At 41.5% G+C, this 20301-nt stretch overlaps 1 protein-coding gene and 1 pseudogene across 2 annotated transcripts in view; both read right to left on the bottom strand.

Annotated features, from left to right (window-relative positions):
* The window catches only part of PLPP1 (phospholipid phosphatase 1), a 112256-nt gene extending 94797 nt beyond the window's left edge, over window positions 1-17459 (bottom strand). Inside the window, exon 1 of one of the 2 annotated variants that reach the window (XM_055253165.2) lies at window positions 16840-17459. In XM_055253165.2, coding sequence (XP_055109140.1) covers window positions 16840-16897 — 58 coding nt within the window. In that variant the 5' untranslated portion in view covers window positions 16898-17459. The remainder of the gene's footprint in view (window positions 1-16839) is intronic. The other variant, XM_055253164.2, reaches the window with a different exon arrangement.
* On the bottom strand, window positions 95-16844 carry LOC134733452 (E3 ubiquitin-protein ligase RNF138-like; annotated as a pseudogene).
* Window positions 17460-20301: the final 2842 nt, after the last annotated feature.

Genomic DNA, 20301 nt, shown 5'->3' with positions numbered 1-20301 from the left:
GTTTCGCTCTAGTTGCCCAGGCTGGAGTACAGTGGCGCAATCTCGGCTCACCGCAACCTCTGCCTCCCAGTACAAGTGATTCTCCTGCCTCAGCCTCCTGAGCAGCTGGGATTACAGGCATGAGCCACCACACCCAGCTAATTTTGTAGTTTTAGTAGAGATGGGGTTTCACCATGTTGGTCAGACTCCTGACCTCGTGATCCGCTTGCCTCGGCCTCCCAGAGTGCTGAGATTACAGTCATGGGCCACCGCACCCAGCCCTAAAACTGCATTAGAAACAAGATCCCAGGTGATTCCTATGCACATTAACGCTAGAGAAGCACTCATCTAGAAATTTCCCAAATCTCCCTCATGAGAAGAATCACCTGAGATGCTTGTTAAGTATGTAGATTATCCAGCATATTTCTTAGAAATTCTGATTCATTAAATCAGGTAATTTGAAAAATTACTCTGGGTTAGTCTCATATAGCAGGTCCTTGAAAAACCTCATTTCATTATAATGTTGATGAGAAAAAAAAAAATGACACCCAACTGGGGCCTCAGCCTCCCAAAGTGCTGGGATTACAGGCATGCGAGACCGCGCCCAGCCTTTTTTCATTTTTTAATTTTCCTTTTCCTACTCTCATCTTTGCCTCCTCTTTTATCAGAAGAAACATATGTAACCAAAGCCAGGCAGGAGGCCTACACTACTTTGTGTCAGGGATCATTTTCCTATATTACTACTTTCTAAATACTTCAGTCTTCAACTTTTTCCCATTTTATGCTGACAGTAACACTCACCCCATTCTTAGCCAGGCTAAGTTTATAACTGATCTCCCACAAGTCCACTGCAGTTGCTCAAAATAGCCCCTTATACACCATGTGCTCTTTGTCTTACTACCTGAATCCACTGGTGTCAGCTGCTGCAAGATGACTCTCCTTAATAACTGAGGTTCATTTACCACTATGATCCTGAGAGATAAACAAGGAATACATCATTCTCATTATAATTTACAATCAGTAAATGAAGGAACCATGGGATCTTGTCCATCAGATCACAGAGAATAGCAGAGGCAAGACCGGAATCTGACTTCCAAACCAACTGTTTTTACTACTAGATCACACTTTGAACTCTTTAAATAAAGGGTTCAAACCAATTGCCACTCAGTAAAAAATTATTTACAATGTTAAATCCTGAGGAAAGGGGGGAAATCCATAAGAAAACTTCAGAGGGTAATTACTGGTTTTCAGATTTGGTTAATAATTAGACTATATTCAATGGCAACACTGAGAATTGCATTCATACTGTGGGACATAAAGTAAATTTTAATATATCCACACTAGCCATAAAGTTGAGCATTATCCATAACCTGCCTAACAAGTTTTGATAACATCACAGTTTAAGAAACTTTTTCTCCAAGTGGCTACTGGGCTAGGCAGAGGCAATAGTTGGAAAGGAGCACATTTAAAACTCCTTTCTCTTATCCATGCCCTTTGAAAAACAGTAAAATACAACAAATGTCACTTGCCTCTGCTACACTGCATAACTATGCTAGTGATACTTTCCTGATCAAATAGAGATGTTCTCTTAAAAGTTTGTTTTTAAAAAATTTTAAGAAAAAAGTGGCCAAGCATGGTGGCTCACACCTGTAATCCCAGCACTTTGGGAGGCCGAGGTGGGTGGATCACCTGAAGTCAGGAGTTCGAGACCACCCTGGCCGACATGGTGAAACCCCATCTCTACTAAAAATCCAAAAAATTAGCTGGGCATGGTGGTGAGCACCTGTAATCCCAGCTACTCAGGAGGCCGAGGCAAGAGAATCACTTGAACCAGGGAGCTGGCAGTTGCAGTGAGCCAAGATCGCGCCATTGCACTCCAGCCTGGACAAGTGCAAAATTCTGTCTCCAAAAAAAAAAAGTATAAAAATATTAATTTTAATTACATTTAGTCATCTATTTAAAAAGCTACCTTTCTGAAGACAGTTACCAAAAATTAGGACAACCCCAGAACACTGTAAGTGACTGTAATCATTACATACATCTATTTCTTAAACTCTACAGAAAAAATAAAGAATAAATTATTCATCAAAAGAAGTTATGATGAGAAGTGGCAATGTTTAATTCATTCAACCTGTACTTTAACTTAGCTCTTGACAAGTTTATATTCAAGAAATAAAATCTTCATGTTTTAGGAGCTGAGGACTAAGAGAAGTTATTACTATCCAAACCATGCCATTCTCACGTCACACACATCTTTATTTATTCATATTTCTAGCTTGCTTTCTCTCTCCAACCAAGAACTTCATTTAGGTACCTTGCCTATGAGCTGTGGGAATACCGTTCACCTAGGAGTACAATCAGAAGATCTGAGGTATCTGATTCCAGAAAGAAATAGGTTAGAAGTAATCAAAACATTTCCCATCATGATCTGGGCACCAGGAACTGAAATACGAACCAGGTTCTGACTTCAATGCTGTTTAAACTGCAGCTAGGACAAATTAAACAAACAAACAAAAAAGTCACCAACACATGAAATCACATTTAAATAGTAGACTGTGTCAGTGGTACCAAATTGGCTTATTAGCTTAATAATGATAATAACAACAACAGCAAAAACATTTGAGTGCCTACTGCAGGCCAGGACTATGTTAACCACTTCACATACATTGTCTCATGCATTATCTCATCTAATTTCACAGCACTATGAGAAAGGCACTATTAGCATCATCTCTTTCCTCATTAGATGAGGAAACTCAAAGAGTTGAGGTGACCTGCCCAATGTCACACAATAGTAATAGATGGAGCTAGACTTTAAACCCTGGAAGAATGGCTGACTCAAGTTTATTGCCCAGTCATTCATATAACAAGTGACACACTTCCTAAGCACCAATATTAGAGTGTTTTCACCTATTAATGTGGATAGACTCATATCCTTCTGAACTATCTACAGGAATTACTTCAGAATTTAGCAGTAGCCAAAAGTAATGTGCCCAAAAGTTTACATTATCTCTGCTGTACAGCAACAGCAATGGTTTCAGAGGAAAGTGTTTTGAAATAAAGATAGACTTCTGGCCCAGTACAATGGCTCACACCTGTAATCCCAGCACTTTAGGAGGCTGATGCAGGAGGATCACTTGAGTCCAGAAGTTCCAGACCAACCTGGGCAACAGAGTGAGACCTCATCTCTACAGAAAAATCAAAAATTAGCCAGAGCTGGGGACGGTGGCTCACGCCTGTAATCTCAGCATTCTGGGAGGCTGAGGTGGGCAAATCACTTGAGGTCAGGAGTTCGAGACCAGTCTGGCCAACATGGTGAAACTCTGTCTCTACTAAAAATACAAAAATTAGCCAGGCATGGTGGCACACACCTGTAATCCCAGCTACTCGGGAGGCTGAGGCAGGAAGATCGCTTGAACCCTGGTGGCAGAGTCGCAGTGAGCTGAGATTGCACCACTGCACTCCAGCCTGGGTGACAGAGTGAGATTCTGTCTCAAAAAAAAAAAAAATTAGCCAGGCATGGTGGTGCACACCTTCAGTCCTTGCCACTCGTGGAGGCTGAGGTGGGAAAATCACTTGAGTCTGGGAGGTCAAGGCTGCAGTGAGCTGTGATCATGCCACTGCACTCAGCCTGGGCAACAGAGTGAGATGCTGTCTCAAAAAAAAAAAAAAAAACTTGATTAAAATACCTGCCTATCTTACCTTCCAAAGCTCTGTGTACCTTTTGAGGATGGAGATCTTGTCTTACTCATTCTTAGTAATCTCAGTGCTAACAGGCACTCGATAACATTATACGGTTTTATCATTTTTCCTATGAGTCTGTCTTCTACCATAAGTAATAAGCTAGTAAAAATCCATGGGTTATATTTTTCCCTTGATCGAAAAATGCATACCTATTTTTGGTATCTCCAGTGGTAGGTGGGGCATAAAATGAGGCTAATACTATGTACCTCAGAGTTTTGTGATGATTACATCAGTTCATGTGAAACATTTACCAAAGGCATGTACTAGGCATTCAGTAGGTAATAGCTTTCTTCTCTACTCATTTACCTCTCTAGCACCAAGCAGCAAACCCATCTCTCCTACTACTGACACAAATGAACCAAAAAGCAAGGCAGAATCTGGCGTAACAAGCTGCCAATTAACTGAAGGACTCATCCGCTACACATTTCCTATATGTCATTTTCCTAGACACCCCACCCTGAAAAAGACTCAGGAAACATTTCCAAGCAGTGACAACTGAGGACTAAATCACGAGGTTCTAACTATATCTGCTAGAATGTATTACCAAAGGTCACTGTGAACTCCATACACGATTCATTTAAAACACAGGGAGAGACAATGGTCTTCCTTTCCTGTGAAAACCTGAAAGGAATGCCTATAACAACAAGGCTATTTGAAGAAAAAGTCTGTGAGCATGTTACTGAATAGGGGAAATTAGTTACATCCTCCAGTATGATATAACCTCATTGCTAATGCTTAATACTTATTGGGAGTCTGAGATATGAAATATTAAAGTGCCTCTTGTTTTTGTTTGTTTTTATAGATACAGAGTCTCGCTCTGTTGCCCAGGCTGGAAGTGCAGTGGCACAATCACAGCTCACTGCAACCTGCAACTTCTGACCCCAAGCAATCCTCCTGCCTCGGCCTCCCAGTGTGCTGGGATTACAGGTATAAGCCACTGCTCCCAACTTTAAAGTGCCTCTTTTAGACAGCAGATATACTCAAGATGGTAAGCAGAAACTGACTCTGAAACATCATAGTTAAACATAAAACTAAAATAGGTACAAAATATTTAAGCCACCTAAAATAATCTTTTTTTTTTATTTTGTTTTGTTTTGTTTTTGAGACAGAGTCTCACTCTGTTGCCCAGGCTGGAGTGCAGTGGCGCAATCTCGGCTCACTGCAAGCTCCACCTCCTGGGTTCATGCCATTCTCCTGCCTCAGCCTCCCGAGTAGCTGGGACTACAGGCGCCTGCCACCACGCCCGGCTAATTTTTTGTATTTTTAGTAGAGATGGGGTTTCAGCGTGTTAACCAGGATGGTCTCGATCTTCTGACCTCATGATCCTCCCACCTTGGCCTCCCAAAGTGCTGGGATTACAGGCATGAGCCACCACGCCAGGCCCGATAATCATTGTTTTTATAGACAATGATTTCCCACATTCTTGCCTTTCTCACCCTCTCTGTTTTTTTCTATTTTTACTTTTAATTTTTGTGGGTACACAGTAAATATACATATATATGGGGCACATGGGATATCTTGATAGAGGCATACAATTTATAATCATTACATCAGGGTAAATGGAGTATCTATCACCTCAACCACTTATTCTTTGTGTTACAAACAATCCAATTATACTGTTTTAGTTATTTTTAAATGTACAATTAAATTATTATTGACTATAATCACTCTGCCGTACTATCAAATACTAGATCTTATTCATTCTACCTATTTTTTGTACTCATCAACCATCCCCACTTCACCCTCTCCATTTATTACAACCTTTCCCAAATACACACTAGTTAATCTGCATTCAAAAGTTATAATCCTCAAAAATGCACTTCCCAATTCCTGACTATACCATTGTTAGCTAGGTTGCCTTGGGTGAGTTTCCCAACTTCCCCAGCCCTCACTTCCGTCATCTACAGAATGCAGATGACCAAGCTCCTAAGAGAGTTGTTGAGAGACTGCACTGGCTGTACCAAGCCTAGAGAGCACTAAATAAAGGTCAGTTATTATTTTTATCCATTCTGGCATTTAGAAATGAAAGTTACAAAATTCACTATTAAAAATACCATTGATACATACCATATTCCAGCCATACTGGCCTCTTTTCTGTGACAAAATGCCCTTTTCTCCTTTTGTCCTCAACACCTGCTCCTCCCTATGCTTGGAATTTTCCCCCAGCTCCTCCACGGCCAACTCATTTTGTTCCTTAAATCTCAAGTCCAATACCTCTCGATTCAAATATTCCCCCTTCAGAGAGCCTTCGTTGAGACTGCTATCCCCAAAAGTCTAACTTTCTTATAATCTTGCTTTAATTCTGTCATAGCCTTTACAAACATCTGTAATTGTCTTATATACACTGGTATGGAGATCTTATCTTTTTGCACTGGTATTTGCAGCTCCTAGCATTGTATTACAGCAAATAATGTGTGCTTAATAAATAAAAAAAAAAAATGATGCAATGTCAAATACTTTGAAACAACATTGTGCTCACACAACTTTAAAAACAATTTGAGTTTAACATATGTCACAATGTTTGAAAAAGAGTTTCGACGCAGCAGTGTCCAATCTTTTGGCTTCCCTGGAGTACACTGGAAGAAGAATTGTCATGGGCCACACATAACACACACTACACTAACAATAACCAATGAGCTTAAAAAAAAAACTGCAAAAAATCTCACAATGTTTTAAGAAAGCTTACAAATTTGTGCTGGACCGTATTCAAAGCCATCCTGGGCTGCATGCAGCCTGTGGGCCATGGGTCGGACAAGCTTGGTTTAGGGGGAGAGAGGATATCGAGAAGTATTACACAACAGTTTTTCCTTGCTGCCTGTTTAATTGCCAAGAGCAATTCAAATAATAGAATTTATACAAATGAGGATGTATAATTAAGGTCATTCAAAAGTTTTGGGAATATTGCGCCAGGTGCGGTGGCTCACGCCTGTAATCCCAGCACTTTGGGAGCCAAGACAGGTGGATCACCTGAGGTCAGGAGTTTCAGACTAGCCTGGCCAACATGGTGAAACCACATCTCTACTAAAAATACAAAAATTAGCCCGACGTAGTGGTGGGCACCTGTAATCCCAGCTACTCAGGAGGTTGAGGCAGGAGAATCCCTAGTACCCAGGAGGCAGAGGTTGCAGTGAGCCGAGATCATGCCGTTGCACTCCAGCCTGGGCGACAGATTGAAACTATGTTCCCCCCCGAAAAAAAAGTTTTAGGAATATTAACTCTACTTTTTTATAAGTGGAGTAATCATTCCCAAGACCTCGGCAATAAAAAGGTGACTAGAGTGTAGCTAACTCCACTTTCTGGAGTAAGCTGAAATTCAGGAATTATCACTGTATAAAGTAACAGTTTTTCCATTTGTTTAATTACACCCCACCACAGACCTATACAGATCAATTTTCACCATGGCTGGAATTACCACTACTTACAAATCATGTATGTGGCTTTCACACATGACTAATAAAACACTAAATTTCAAAAGCATTCCATGAGTACTCATGAGAAACATTTTAAAGTTTGTGTTTTTGTCCCTAATACAAAACTAGTTGATGTTATTTCTACTAATATAATTATTATGTTACAGGTAGTAGGATTATAGAGGATTATTTTACTTGACAAACATACATCATGCATATTAAGTACAAGGCATTTTACATATTGATTCATTTAAGTCTCATTTAAGATAACAATAGGTACTTTCATTATATAGCTAAAGAATACAGGCACAAAGAGAAAACTTTCCCAAGGTCACACAGTTCAATGGAGGAGCTAAAATTTGAATCCACAGTCCATCACTAGACTATGCTGCCTAACATTTTAAAGAAAAACATAGACTAGTTTTTCATAGCTTATAAGGAACAAGTCATTCCCAATTTTATAATTTTTGTTTGTTTAAAAAAATAGAAATGGGGTCTCACAATGTTGCCCAGGCTGGTCTCAAACTCTGGGGCTCAAGAGATCCTCCCGCCTCAGTCCCCCAAAGTGCTGGGATTACAGGCATGAGCCACCATGCCTGGCCCCCAATTTTAGACTAGTTTCAGTTGAGTAAAAAGGCAACCTACCTAAACCTTTGCACATTAAACCTAAACAGCAAGAAGACTGAAGGGAAGATGAGCAGAAGGAAGGGAAGTACAGTGGAGAGGAAGGAATGACAATGAAAAAGAAGGTAAAAGGAGAAAGAAGGATGGAAAGATGAGAATGCTACCTGTAACCACTATTCATAATCTCTGGATGGCAAATGCTTTTTTTTTTTTTTGAAAAGAAGAGACAAGACAGTATCTCTATAATCCCTAATTAGCTGATTGTACAGACTGTATGTTTCCATTTCAAATTTGAATTAAGGCACCTAAATTAGGAGGAAGTAGACAACATTCCAAATTTCTTTCCATAAAAACTGAAATTACATGCTAATCAGTTCACTCAAAATCTGGGAGTTTAGTGACTTTTGATGCCAACTTTTTTTTTTTTAATATGGCAAACTGACAATTTTAACCTTAAATTTCTTAACCAAAAGAATCAGAATAATTCCCCAAACTGAGTAACACATCAGAAAGTTTGGTAGAGCTCAGCCAAAAATGACTAAATGAGAAAGAGATTAACAAAGATCCATAGCACATTCTTGAGTTTCCAAAGGATGTAATTCAAAGAGAATATAAAGGAAGAATTTACATTTCATAAAATCTATAAGGGGAAAGTTTTCTGAACATTTATATACTCTATTCCAAGTAAGGTAAATTTAAGTTAAAACTCAGCTGAATAAAACCAACTAGAGCCAAATAGCAGCAATTTCCTCCAGGCCTCTGCTTTTGTTCCAAACTACCCATTTAAAGCAAGAAAAAGCCTTGCAATAGGATTCTAGACTGACCCAAGAATATGCTAGTTTGACAAATTTTTGTTCGTTTTTTGAGATTCCTTCCCTCTCTCTGTGACTAGAAGAATAGAGAAAAACAACAACAACAACAACAAAAACAGAAAAACCAGTAAACTTTCATCAGAAGCAAAATAAGTTTCCTAATAGAAGTTAAATAGAAGAGACCGGGCGCGGTGGCTCACGCCTGTAATCCCAGCACTTTGGGAGGCCGAGGTGGGCGGATCACGAGGTCAGGAGATCAAGACCATCCTGGCTAACACAGTGAAACCCCATCTCTACTAAAAATACAAAAAATTAGCTGGGCGTGGTGGCGCGCGTCTGTAGTCCCAGCTACCTGGGAAGCTGAGGCAGGAGAATGGAGTGAACCCGGGAGGCGGAGCTTGCAGCGAGCCAAGATCGGGCCACTGTACTCCAGCCTGGGCGACAGAGCGAGACTCCATCTCAAAAAAAAAAAAGTTAAATAGAAGAAACAGCAAGTGGTCAGGATAGGCACCATGTCCTATTTGTTTACTTATTTTTATCTTCAGTACCTAACACACTGCCCAGCACCTATGATACAGTTAACAAATGTGTACTGAATATGAGTGAATGAACAAATAAATGTTACAAGAAAAGGGAAGGCACAAAATGCTGGAAACTATTTAGCAAGTGAGAATCTTCCCAAAATACTTGTTTTTTCCCCCTTTGAGGAAGGGACCCAGATTGAGGCTTAACAAAGGGACTGCTCCTTAGGAGTATCCTTAAGGGGTAAAATGATGTCAGCATTATGGTAATAAGAAATGGCATCAGTATTTGAGACAATTACTGGGCTAAAACAAGCAACAGGGACCCCACAACCATCTAGCATTGGTTGCAAATGTTTTTGCCACCAGATTTTACTCTATACCCATTGACTTTGATTTGGCATAATGATGATACCACATTTGGGGCATGCTGAGGGAACCATAACCCCTCCCTCCCAAGAAAGCCAAGATGGCAGCCCATGGGCTCCTGTTTGCATTTGCCATTAAGGACACTGTAATTGGTGTTTAATGCAGAAAGGGAAGCTACCTCAAATCTGTTTTAGATATAGATGGGTATTATCAGTAGGGTCCTGCCAAGAAAAGCAGCATACTCAAATGAAGTATTCAAGAAAACTTAATGAAGGAACCATTTCAAAAGGTACAGGCAGGGTTTAGGGAAAACAGCAAAAGATGTTGGTATAACTCTGGGTTAGCAACATCAGGAGGCCATTATCATCTCCAGGTCTAAAGGGGCTAGGGAAGGGTTATTAGAACCCAGAAAGATGTATAACTATAGATGGCTGGCAGAGAGGGCCATTATTGAATACAAGTTGTGAACTACTCACAGAACAGCTTTGGCAACACTAAATCCAGCAAGAGGGAACTAGCTTTTAGGAAGATCCTTTCTGATGTCCCTCCCACTGGGCAAAGCTAATCTGAAACCAAAAAGGAAGGGCTCAGTTGATGTAGCCCATGTAATTCATTTCCCAGAACCACAGAGCAGAGTGGAGAAAAGATCTGGAAGGGCAAATGGAATACACACAGCACAGAAAGATATTCTAAATGGTTGTCAAACAGCAAAACACAGGTAAAAGGAATCAAAGTTTTGTCAGTTCCATCTAAATCTTCTAGATATTGTGGGAGCACCCACAAATAAGTCATAAACATTGGTACTTACTTGGGTTCCTACTGCCCTATATTAAGTTGGAAAAGAAAAAAAAAAAAAAAGCAGCAGCAGCTACGAGTAATTCCAGGTAACTTCTGACATTTCTGCATCTCTAAGAGTAAACAGACAAGTCATTTATCTACAATGAAGCACATCTAAGATAAGGCCCTTCTCTTTGCTCAAAGGGAACATATTCCAAACCTCCATTATCGTACTTATCATGATGTACTATAACCACTTGTTTATTTCTTCATCATTAGACTCTGAGCCCTTTAGGGCAGGGATTATCTTATTCATCTTTGTATCCCTAGAACCTAACATGGTACTGGCCACGAAGCTAGCCTTCAATCAATATGCATTGAATAAATTAATGGACTCAGTGTCCATTAATCGGCAGCCTAATGCCATAGTGGCTAAAATCTGAAATGACCCTTAGCAATTAAACACTAATAAGTTGTATTCAGGATATGGTTTAATACACTGGGCTAAAACATCGCGCCTTTTTTTTTCCCAAAATTAACATTTTTATTAAATCAAGTTAAAAACATGTTCAGTGTAGAATAAAACCAAAATATACCTTTTTATACAATATATGTATATATTAGCAGCAAACTACTTCTGAGATTCTCTTTTATGTTCTTTTAGTTATTTTAAAGAAAGCATAAACAATCTATATTAGTATGGAATGTCAGCAAATCCACTCTTAGTCCTTTATTCTGCGATTTGGGCCTTCTACAAAATACTTTATGATTCTCACTAATGAATACTAAGACATACCCAATTTTGACTAAAAAATAGTGAAACAGTGGTTGGTAGAATCTTTCTCACTATATCACAGTCACATATTATATTTGAGAATAAGAAATGAGCACCATACAAACAAGTAATTGTGTGTGTGTGTAAACTCAATTTTTAAGGTGTAATAGCAGCCAACTAGATCACTTAGCACTGTGACTATCACTTTTTAAAAATCTAGTGATATACAAAATTTTAACAAATCAGATAAACACTTCAACCCCCTATTGCTTGTCCATTTAAAAAATCCTCAATAGAAATTCTATATATAACCTGACAAACAGCATACACACATACATGTGTATATATACACACAAAAGTATATGTATATATACATATACATCTTTAGCTTTGAATAAATTTCTAAACTGAGATGAAGCCAAACCTCTCATTTATATCTTCTAGAATAAAATATCACCAACTGAAAGTTTCTAATAAGAGTTTCAACTTAGTTAATCAGAAATACTGGCTACTGAAAATTCTGAGGCCAAAGAGCTGCTATTCAGCTTAGTATATTCTAGGCTTACAAATCAAAGACTGAAATTACCAAATGCCCATGAAAGAAATAAATTGTTCTCTTTGTATTTCCTTCTAATAATAAAACGAAAATATCTTTATAACAAGCTTTCACTTTTTAAAGAATTAAAATTATTACTAGTCTTCAAAAATAGTCAATGTTATATAAATACAATTTTCTTATAGTTGAATTTTTCAGCTAGAATCTGCATTTAAAAAATTTCCTTTGGATTATTCCATTTAGCACTTCAAGTTTCTATTCTGCAACTCTAATAACTGGCTCAGATTTGTTAGGTTGTATCAATCACATCGTTCAAAATTTGCTACTGTGTGTCAAATGTATACAATAATAAAGTAAATGGGAGGAATGTAACAAATTTCAAAAGCAACATAATGAAAAATTCAAGAATATTTAATATTACAAAAAGATAAAGTACAACAGGGATTCTCTTTCACCGTTACATTAGTGAAACATCTTTTTTACGCTATTAAAGCTAATGTCATAACTTTCATTTTTTAACTTATCAAGAGGATGAAGTTTTTAGAAGCCCTACATTTTCAATGAAAAACTAAAATGACTGAATTACTTTTATTTACACATCAAGTTACTGAAACGGTGACTTCATGTAGTTTCCCCCTTAAAGATGGCACTTGCAGGTACAAAGATGCAGAGATGTCTACAGCCTTCAGATGTTTACTTGAAAAGATTCTTCAACAGCAGTTTGATATTGGGTTTCTTCATCTAGGTGAAGATTCACAAATTCTCCATAATCAAACTGATGTCTCTGATTTAGATGACTAACGAAATTTCTGGTAATCTGGCTAGGATCTCCCCAAGGAAGAGACACACAAATAGGACATGTCACAGGAACTATCTGAAATCGGTGATTACTGTTACAGTGATCCAGTAAACGCTCTCTGGTAAAATTTGATTCTTGACACGGGACACTTAAAAGTAGGATGACCAGAAGAACTTGTATTCTCTTGGTAAGTTTCTGTGTTATCAGATGTGGATGTTTCACTCCTACTGCTGTTCCCTACTGAATCTTGAGAGATCTGAAAGTTTGGAATGATAGAAGAAACACCATATTCATCCTGATACTTCTTACAAGATTTGTAATGATGTCTCATGCGATAGAGTTTAATCTGTTTTGCATAGCATCTGCAGCTACCAGAAAACTTCCTCATTATACTTTCAAGGTCTAAGGCCCATTCAGGACATGCTCTCTCTCTTTTAGTCACATTTCCACGACATAGGGGACAATGTGCTCTGCTTTCCCTCATTGCAGTCAGGAAACATTTTCTACAGAAAACGTGCTGACAGGCCATGGTCCGCACGGGTGTTTTGAGCACCTCCTGACAGACGGGGCAGTAGAAATCATCTTCAGTGTAGGATGTGGCCGCGGAGAGGTCCTCGGCCATGGCGGGGGATGGGGGCACAAGGCGATGGCGACAGCGGCAGCGGCCGAGGTGACGGTGACGGCCCGGGGCCCGACTCCCTACAACAACATCGCGCCTTTCATACCAGCCTACCACCATTCTCTGTAGAGCTTTTCTCATGCACTCAGATAATGTATATGGCCTGTTCAACAGTCACAGAACCAGGGGTGGGGGGAGGGGGGAGGGACAGCATTAGGAGATACATCTAATGCTAAATGACGAGTTAATGGGTGCAGGAAATCAACATGGCACATGGATACATATGTAACAAACCTGCACATTGTGCACATGTACCCTAAAACCCTAAAGTATAATAAAAAAAAAAAAAAAAAAAAAAAAAGAGCCAAAGACAGATGGCAAGACTATGCTCCACTTCAGAAAGGAATCAAATATACATTCTCTCTCAAAATTCTCATTCTTTTTCCAAGAATTTACCATATCCACTTAAGGAACTAACACATATTACTTCTCAAAATTCTCATTCTTTTTCCAAGGATTTATCAGATCCACTTAAGGAACTAATAATTTGAACGTGTATATAGAGGAAGTCGTGTTTCACACTGATGATAAAGATAACATAGGGACAGAAACATACACACACACGCGCACACAGGCACGTTTAATGATCACTTCAACACACATCACCCGCAGTAAAATTATAAAGTAGTTGTATAACAGGTTCACGTAACATCATCATATTAAAATGGCTATACTGTATGATGTTGAGGTGGTCATTAACAGAATCTGGAATGTATTCACATTATAATTATGAACCACTTTCACATAACCCTGCACTTACAAAGTGCTTAATCATCTTTCTGTTCTAATAGTCATTTCTTACCTGTGGATTCCTCACAGAAAAAGGAAATTTATGCCAGGTTGAAAACCCTCTTCAAGCTACCATGATTTTAGGCTACCAATCTCCTGCTGTCAGTAAAATGAATACAAATCAAATTTAATATAAAAGACTCCACCAGAAAGGTGCATTTGCTATATAACATGTGTCATCCAAAAGTAAGCGTGAAAAAGTTTTGTATCTCCTGCACCACTGGTCTCCTTCACTGCTGTTTGCAATGGACAGTTGATGTTGTTAAATGTAATGTAATCTTACATTTTTAAAAGTCAGTAAAATAGGTCACTTTCTATTTAGGAAAAGGGAATTCTGAGCTTATAGTGATAATATACTGAATTACTTTAAAAGAAATGCCAGTAATACAAAAACATAATGTTGTAAATAGATTAAATGCCTTTTCCTAAAACAAGTCCTCAAAGCTTTCTCCAAAACCACCAAAAACACAATTTTACCTTACTGAGAGCTATTGTACTCCTGCAACTGTCAGGTCAATGTAGCAATGAAATTACTCTAACCTTTATAGGACAATTATGTGATGTTTGTATCATGTTAAAACTACAGGCTACAACAACCCATAATTTATAAAATTGTACTGCATGTCAGTTCCTCCATTATATGTGATTTTTTTTTTTAATTGCAGATCTACCACATGGCTTTGTGTTTAATACCATTAGCTTCAGCTACCTCAGAGCGGTATTATGTTTCACCCATTCTAATCAGTGTTTGGCCCATAGAAAAAAAATTATGTTGTTTTACAAATTGATCGAATTCCCACAGTAGGAAAAGACGAAGATGATACGTAATTCTGATAGAGCACAATATGTGGCAATGATAGGATAATATTCAATATATTAGAAATATATTGATTTTTTTCTGATCATTTTCCTCTCCTTTCACTAAAATATAAACAAAGTTTAACAAAGTTCCAATGACATCAAGTATAAGTTAAAATATATTTTTTAATGTAACATTTCTATGAAAGGTAATTTTTTGTTGCAAATAAATTTGAATATATTTAATTATTAATAAGTCCCGACATCTGAAAGGACTGTGTTTTTATAAAGACAGTGTTCAGTTGGGCGCGGTAGTTCATGCCTGTAATCCCAGCACTTTGGGAGGCCAAGGCGGGTGGATCACGAGGTCAGGAGTTCCAGGCCAGCCTGGCCAAGACGGTGAAACCCCGTCTCTACTAAAAATAGGAAAGTTAGCTGGGCATGGTGGTATGTGCTTGTAATCCCAGCTACTCAGGGGGCTGAGGCAGAGAACTGCTTGAACCCGGGAAGTGGAGGTTGCAGTGAGCCAAGATTGCACCACTGCACTCCAGCCTGGGCGACAGAGCAAGGCTGTCTCAAAAAAAAAAAAAAAAAAAGACAGTATTCCAAAATTGTGTTCCACTTTCCTAAACTTAATTCCTAAAACTCACTGTGGACCTGAACAGGAAGTGTCTTGGAAAACAACAAAGATGCTTCATATTAATAGGTAACAAAATGCAGTTTTAGGGCCCAGCGCGGTGGCTCACACCTGTAATCCCAACACTTTGGGAGGCTGAGGCAGGCGGATCACCTGAGGTCAGGAGTTCGAGACCACCCTGGCCAACATGGAGAAACCCTGTCTCTACGAAAAACAGAAAAATTAGCCGGGCATGGTGGCGGTGCCTGTAATCCCAGCTACTAGAGAGGCCAAGACAGGATAATCACTTGAACCCAGGAGGCAGAGGTTGCAGTGAGCCGAGATCCCGCCACTGCACTCCAGCCTGGGTGACAAGAGAGATGCTGTATCAAAAAAAAAAAAAAAAAGATAACAAAATGGAATTTTTCCTTACAACAACAACAAAACCAGGTAACAGAATTTATAAGAATTCCACAAGATTGCAAGGGCCTAAATGACCCGGTTGGAAACTGGAGAGTGGAATAACTAGGAACTACTGGATTAAAACCGAGGGAATCTCCTGTCACTGAGAAACCATTATGCAGACTTCCATCCAGGAGGCTAAAGCCACAGATCTCCCACCCTGAGAACTTGCCAATACTACTACTATTCTGATTACTTCAACATGAGTAGGACTATCCAAACCTCCAGCAGCTCTTGCTTTGTTTTTGTTTAGTCCATCATATATAAATAGTTCACAGCATAACTGCCTTATATAATACATAAAAGGTGAAAGCTACTCCTTCCAACGCCCATCCCTTATCCAAATGATTCCAGTTCTTTCTCCTCAAAAGGAAGGAGTAACTGGCAACCAGAAGCCTCATAACTGAACTCTTCCAATCAGGAAGACAATGTGAAATCTGCTGCAGCCAAAGAATGTCTACTGCTCCTTGGAGGACTGTCACAAGAGATGGAAAGCTACACCACCGCAAGGTCTGTGCAGACAAGGAAACAGGTCTGGGGTACCGCGTCCTCCCCCACCCCCAAAGCTTCTTTAGACCTATACGCAAAAACTTGGCTGCTCATCCCTACTTGCAACCTGACAATTTACAACCTGGCAACACCTTCTAATTAGGAACTAGTTCTAGCCTTTTATAGCCGAAATATTAAACTGCTTCTCACGATAAATCAGGCACTGGCGCCTGCTACTGAGAATCCCCTGTGCATCAAACCTCCAGTTTCGCTACTGAGATGGGCCAGTGACCAGGCTCCTCTACCGTACAGAGGGGAGGAGCCCACCCTGCTCTGCTAGAGTGGAACTGCAAACAGAGGACAGGAGCAAGGCATGGAGCGCAGAGGCATGAACAGCGTCCAAGCAGGGCTGGGCTCAGCGCACCGGCGGGCGACAGACAGCGGCGGGCACGCGGGAGCCGGGGTGCAGGCTGCAAAGCGGGGTCCCTCGGCTGCAGAAGCCGCCCCCGTGTGTCGCCCCGCAGCGGCGCACGCGTCAGGCAACACATCCCCGCTGCCCGTCGCGGCTCTGCGCTAAAGCCCTCCCGGGACAGCCGTACCCGCCCGGGCGCACACGCCCCTCGGGCAGGCAGCGCGTACGTACCCAGCAACACGCAGAGCACATCGAGGGCCACGTACGGCAGCCGCGTCTTGTCAAACATTGTCTCTGCCGGGGCTGCCCGGCAAGGGCGATGGACTGAGCTGCGGGACGGCGGCCGAGGCCCTCGATTCTCGAGCCCGGGCCCGGGGCTGGCGACGGCCCCGAGCTATGGCCCCTCCCAGCCGGAGGAGGAGAGCAGCCGAGGGCGGGCTGAGACCGGGCGGCGCTCCCACCGCCAGCAATGGCGCCCGGGGCCCTCCCCTCACAGCCCCCGCGAACACTCGTTTAGTGCCGAGGCGCTCGTGTGCCAGCCGCGGCAGCTCTGTCGCCTCAGGACCTCCTCGGCCGGCCCCGGCCTGCTCCGGTTGCTCCCCGTCCGGATCCCGGCGCCCTCTCCCACAGGCGGGGCGTCCAGACTCTCGCTTTAAGGATGGGGACCGGTAGGGAGGAGGAACGCGGGGTCCAGCCCCTCCCGCTGGGCAGCGCAGGACCGGGCAGCGCGCGGCCTCGCGGGCAAGGGGAGTGAAGCAGGGGCGGGACCGGGGAACCCCAGGCCGCGGCGCTCAGCCAATCAGCGCCCTCGGCCTCATCCCTCCCGACCTGCGGCGTCCGCCCAGAAGTGCGGCTCCCGGCAGCCGGGCGGGGCGTGGGGGCGGCTCCGGTTCCGATCCAGGGGGCTTTGCTCTGGACCGCAATTGCTCAGGTGGTCTCCGAACTCGGCCTCGGTACCCCCACTAGGCATTGCTGCTTTCAGAGAGCTAGGCTCCCTACCCAACGATCCTAGGGCACCGGCTGCCTGCCACTCCCCACCCCTTCCATGGGAATGAGGTAATAAAGAGGTCAGATTGTTACAGCTGAGTTTAAGGGAGGAAAAGAGATCAGAGTAGGCAGGAACAGAGACGCTCTCCTTTAGTTTGGTACTTCTGAGCCCTTTCTCACTTAGGCCTCAACGTTGACCTCCCTGTGTCCTGGCTGAGCCCAAATGTTAGCAAGAAGCGTGCTAAATCATCCATCCTCGATACCTGATCACCCTTGAATTCTTGATATTTAATATCGGATTAGATTCCTTATATTACACCTTTGTTGTAGAAGCCCTTGACCTGCCTTCAGCCAGAATCCCTCTACCCTTGATGTCTCCTCTTAGTAATTTTCCATCCACCGTCACCTCCCTCACAGACACGGTGCTTGTTCCTTGGCTATAAATCCCCTGCTGTCTTTGCTGTATTCTGAGTTGAGCTCAATTTCTCTCTCCTTTTCCAATAGTCATGACCCTTATTGTAGTAATCTTGAATAAATTATTCATGTGTTTGACAAGTGTCAGGATAATTTTCTTTAACAGCAGCAAGCACTCCCCCTGCCCCATTCCCAGGAGGACCCTAGCCCACATTTAGTAAGCTCAGTTTCCTAGTATGTAAAATGGGGATGTTTTTTTAATAAATACCTAATACTCAGACATCACAAGTACTTTCAATTTATTGTGACCTTGCAATCTGAGGCCCTTGTAACTCTGGAAGTGAAGAAAGCCACATGATTAAACAATGGCACATCTTTCTCAGGTGTAAATTGCTTAAAGCGTTTACAGCTTTAAGCTGCCCAGTGTTCCAGTTTGGAGGAAGAAGTGAAACCCAGAAAAGATTATATGAAAGTGGCTTTATCTAGAGTTAAACCCTCAACAGATGTTAATGATTGGTATATTTTCTCCTTAAATATGTAAAACACAAATCACAAAATGTACCTACTACTTCTTCGACTTTTCCTGTAAAGCACTCAGAAAGCCAATGGAAAGATAACATTAAACACAGAGTCTGGAGATATAACCCCAAGTAAGTTCTCAAAAACAAAAAATACATTTGAAGAAAGATGTTTTTCTTTAAAACGAATGTGAGTGTTTTATTTTGCCTCTTGTTTAAATAGCTGTAAAAGCTTTAAGCGATTTATACCTGAGAAAGATGTGCCATTGTTTATCATGTGGCTTTCTTTACTTCCAGAGTTACAAGGGCCTCAGATTGCAAGGTCACAATAAATACAAAGGTGGCTCAAGCCTGTAATCCCAGCACTTTGGGAGGCCGAGGCGGGCGGATCACGAGGTCAGGAGATCAAGACCATCCTGGCTAACACAGTGAAACCCCATCTCTACTAAAGATACAAAAAATTAGCCGGACGTGTTGGCGGGCGCCTGTAGTCCCAGCTACTCGGGAGGCTGAGGCAGGAGAATGGCATGAACCCGGGAGGCGGAGCTTGCAGTGAGCCGAGATCGCGCCATTGCACTCCCGCCTGGGAGACAGAGCAAGACTCCGTCTCAAAAAAAAAAAAAAAAAAGGCCGGGCGCGGTGGCTCACGCTTGTAATCCCAGCACTTTGGGAGGCCGAGGCGGGCGGATCACAAGGTCAGGAAATCGAGACCACGGTGAAACCCCGTCTCTACTAAAAAATACAAAAAATTAGCCGGGCGTGGTGGCGGGCGCCTGTAGTCCCAGCTACTCGGAGAGGCTGAGGCAGGAGAATGGCGTGAACCCGGGACGCGGAGCTTGCAGTGAGCCGAGATTGCGCCACTGCACTCCAGCCTGGGCGACAGAGCAAGACTCCGTCTCAAAAAAAAAAAAAAAGTACTTTTGATGTCTGAGTATTAGGTATTTATTCAAAAAAGATTTGTTGAGCACCTATTGTGTTACAGTCTAGGCTCAGTGTCTTCAACACTTGAAATATTTACTTTCTAGAAGTAATTTTTAAAAACATTTACTTTTTAAAAATTTTTTATTTTTACTTTTTGTGGGTACATAATAGGTGTGCAATACAGGTATGCAATGTGTAATAATTACATCATGGAAAATGAGGTATCCATCCTCTCAAGCATTTATCCTTTGTATTACAAACAATTCAATTATACTCTTAGTTATTTTAAAATGTACAATTTAATTATTGACTATAGTGACCCTGTTGTACTATCAAGTACTAGATCTTATTCTTTCTATTTAAAAAAAATAAACATTTACTCTTAAAGTGCGTTTTCAAAAATAAGCATTCAAAAAACCTTACTGATTAGTGATTTTTTGTTTATTCACACATTCATTAATTCAACATTTATTGAGCCCCTAATGGATACCTGGTACACATCTGTGAAGAAGCTAAAATAAACAAGAGAAGTTCTCTGCCCACAAGGGGGATCCTGAGGCCCACTTAGAAAGCATGTGATTAGGGCCGGGCGCGGTGGCTCAGGCCTGTAATCTCAGCAGTTTTGGAGACCGAAGCGGGTGGATTACAAGGTCAAGAGATCGAAACCGGCCGGGCGCGGTGACTCAAGCCTGTAATCCCAGCACTTTGAGAGGCCGAGGTGGGCGGATCACGAGGTCAGGAGATCGAGATCATCCTGGCTAACGCGGTGAAACCCCGTCTCTACTAAAAATACAAAAAAATTAGCCGGGCGCGGTGGCGGGCGCCTGTAGTCCCAGCTACTCGGAGAGGCTGA

This window comes from Symphalangus syndactylus, chromosome 18, assembly GCF_028878055.3.
Source record: "Symphalangus syndactylus isolate Jambi chromosome 18, NHGRI_mSymSyn1-v2.1_pri, whole genome shotgun sequence".
NCBI lineage: Eukaryota > Metazoa > Chordata > Mammalia > Primates > Hylobatidae > Symphalangus > Symphalangus syndactylus.
The sequence above is the reverse complement of the archived record's forward strand: the minus strand, read 5'-3'. Positions and strand labels throughout refer to the sequence as shown.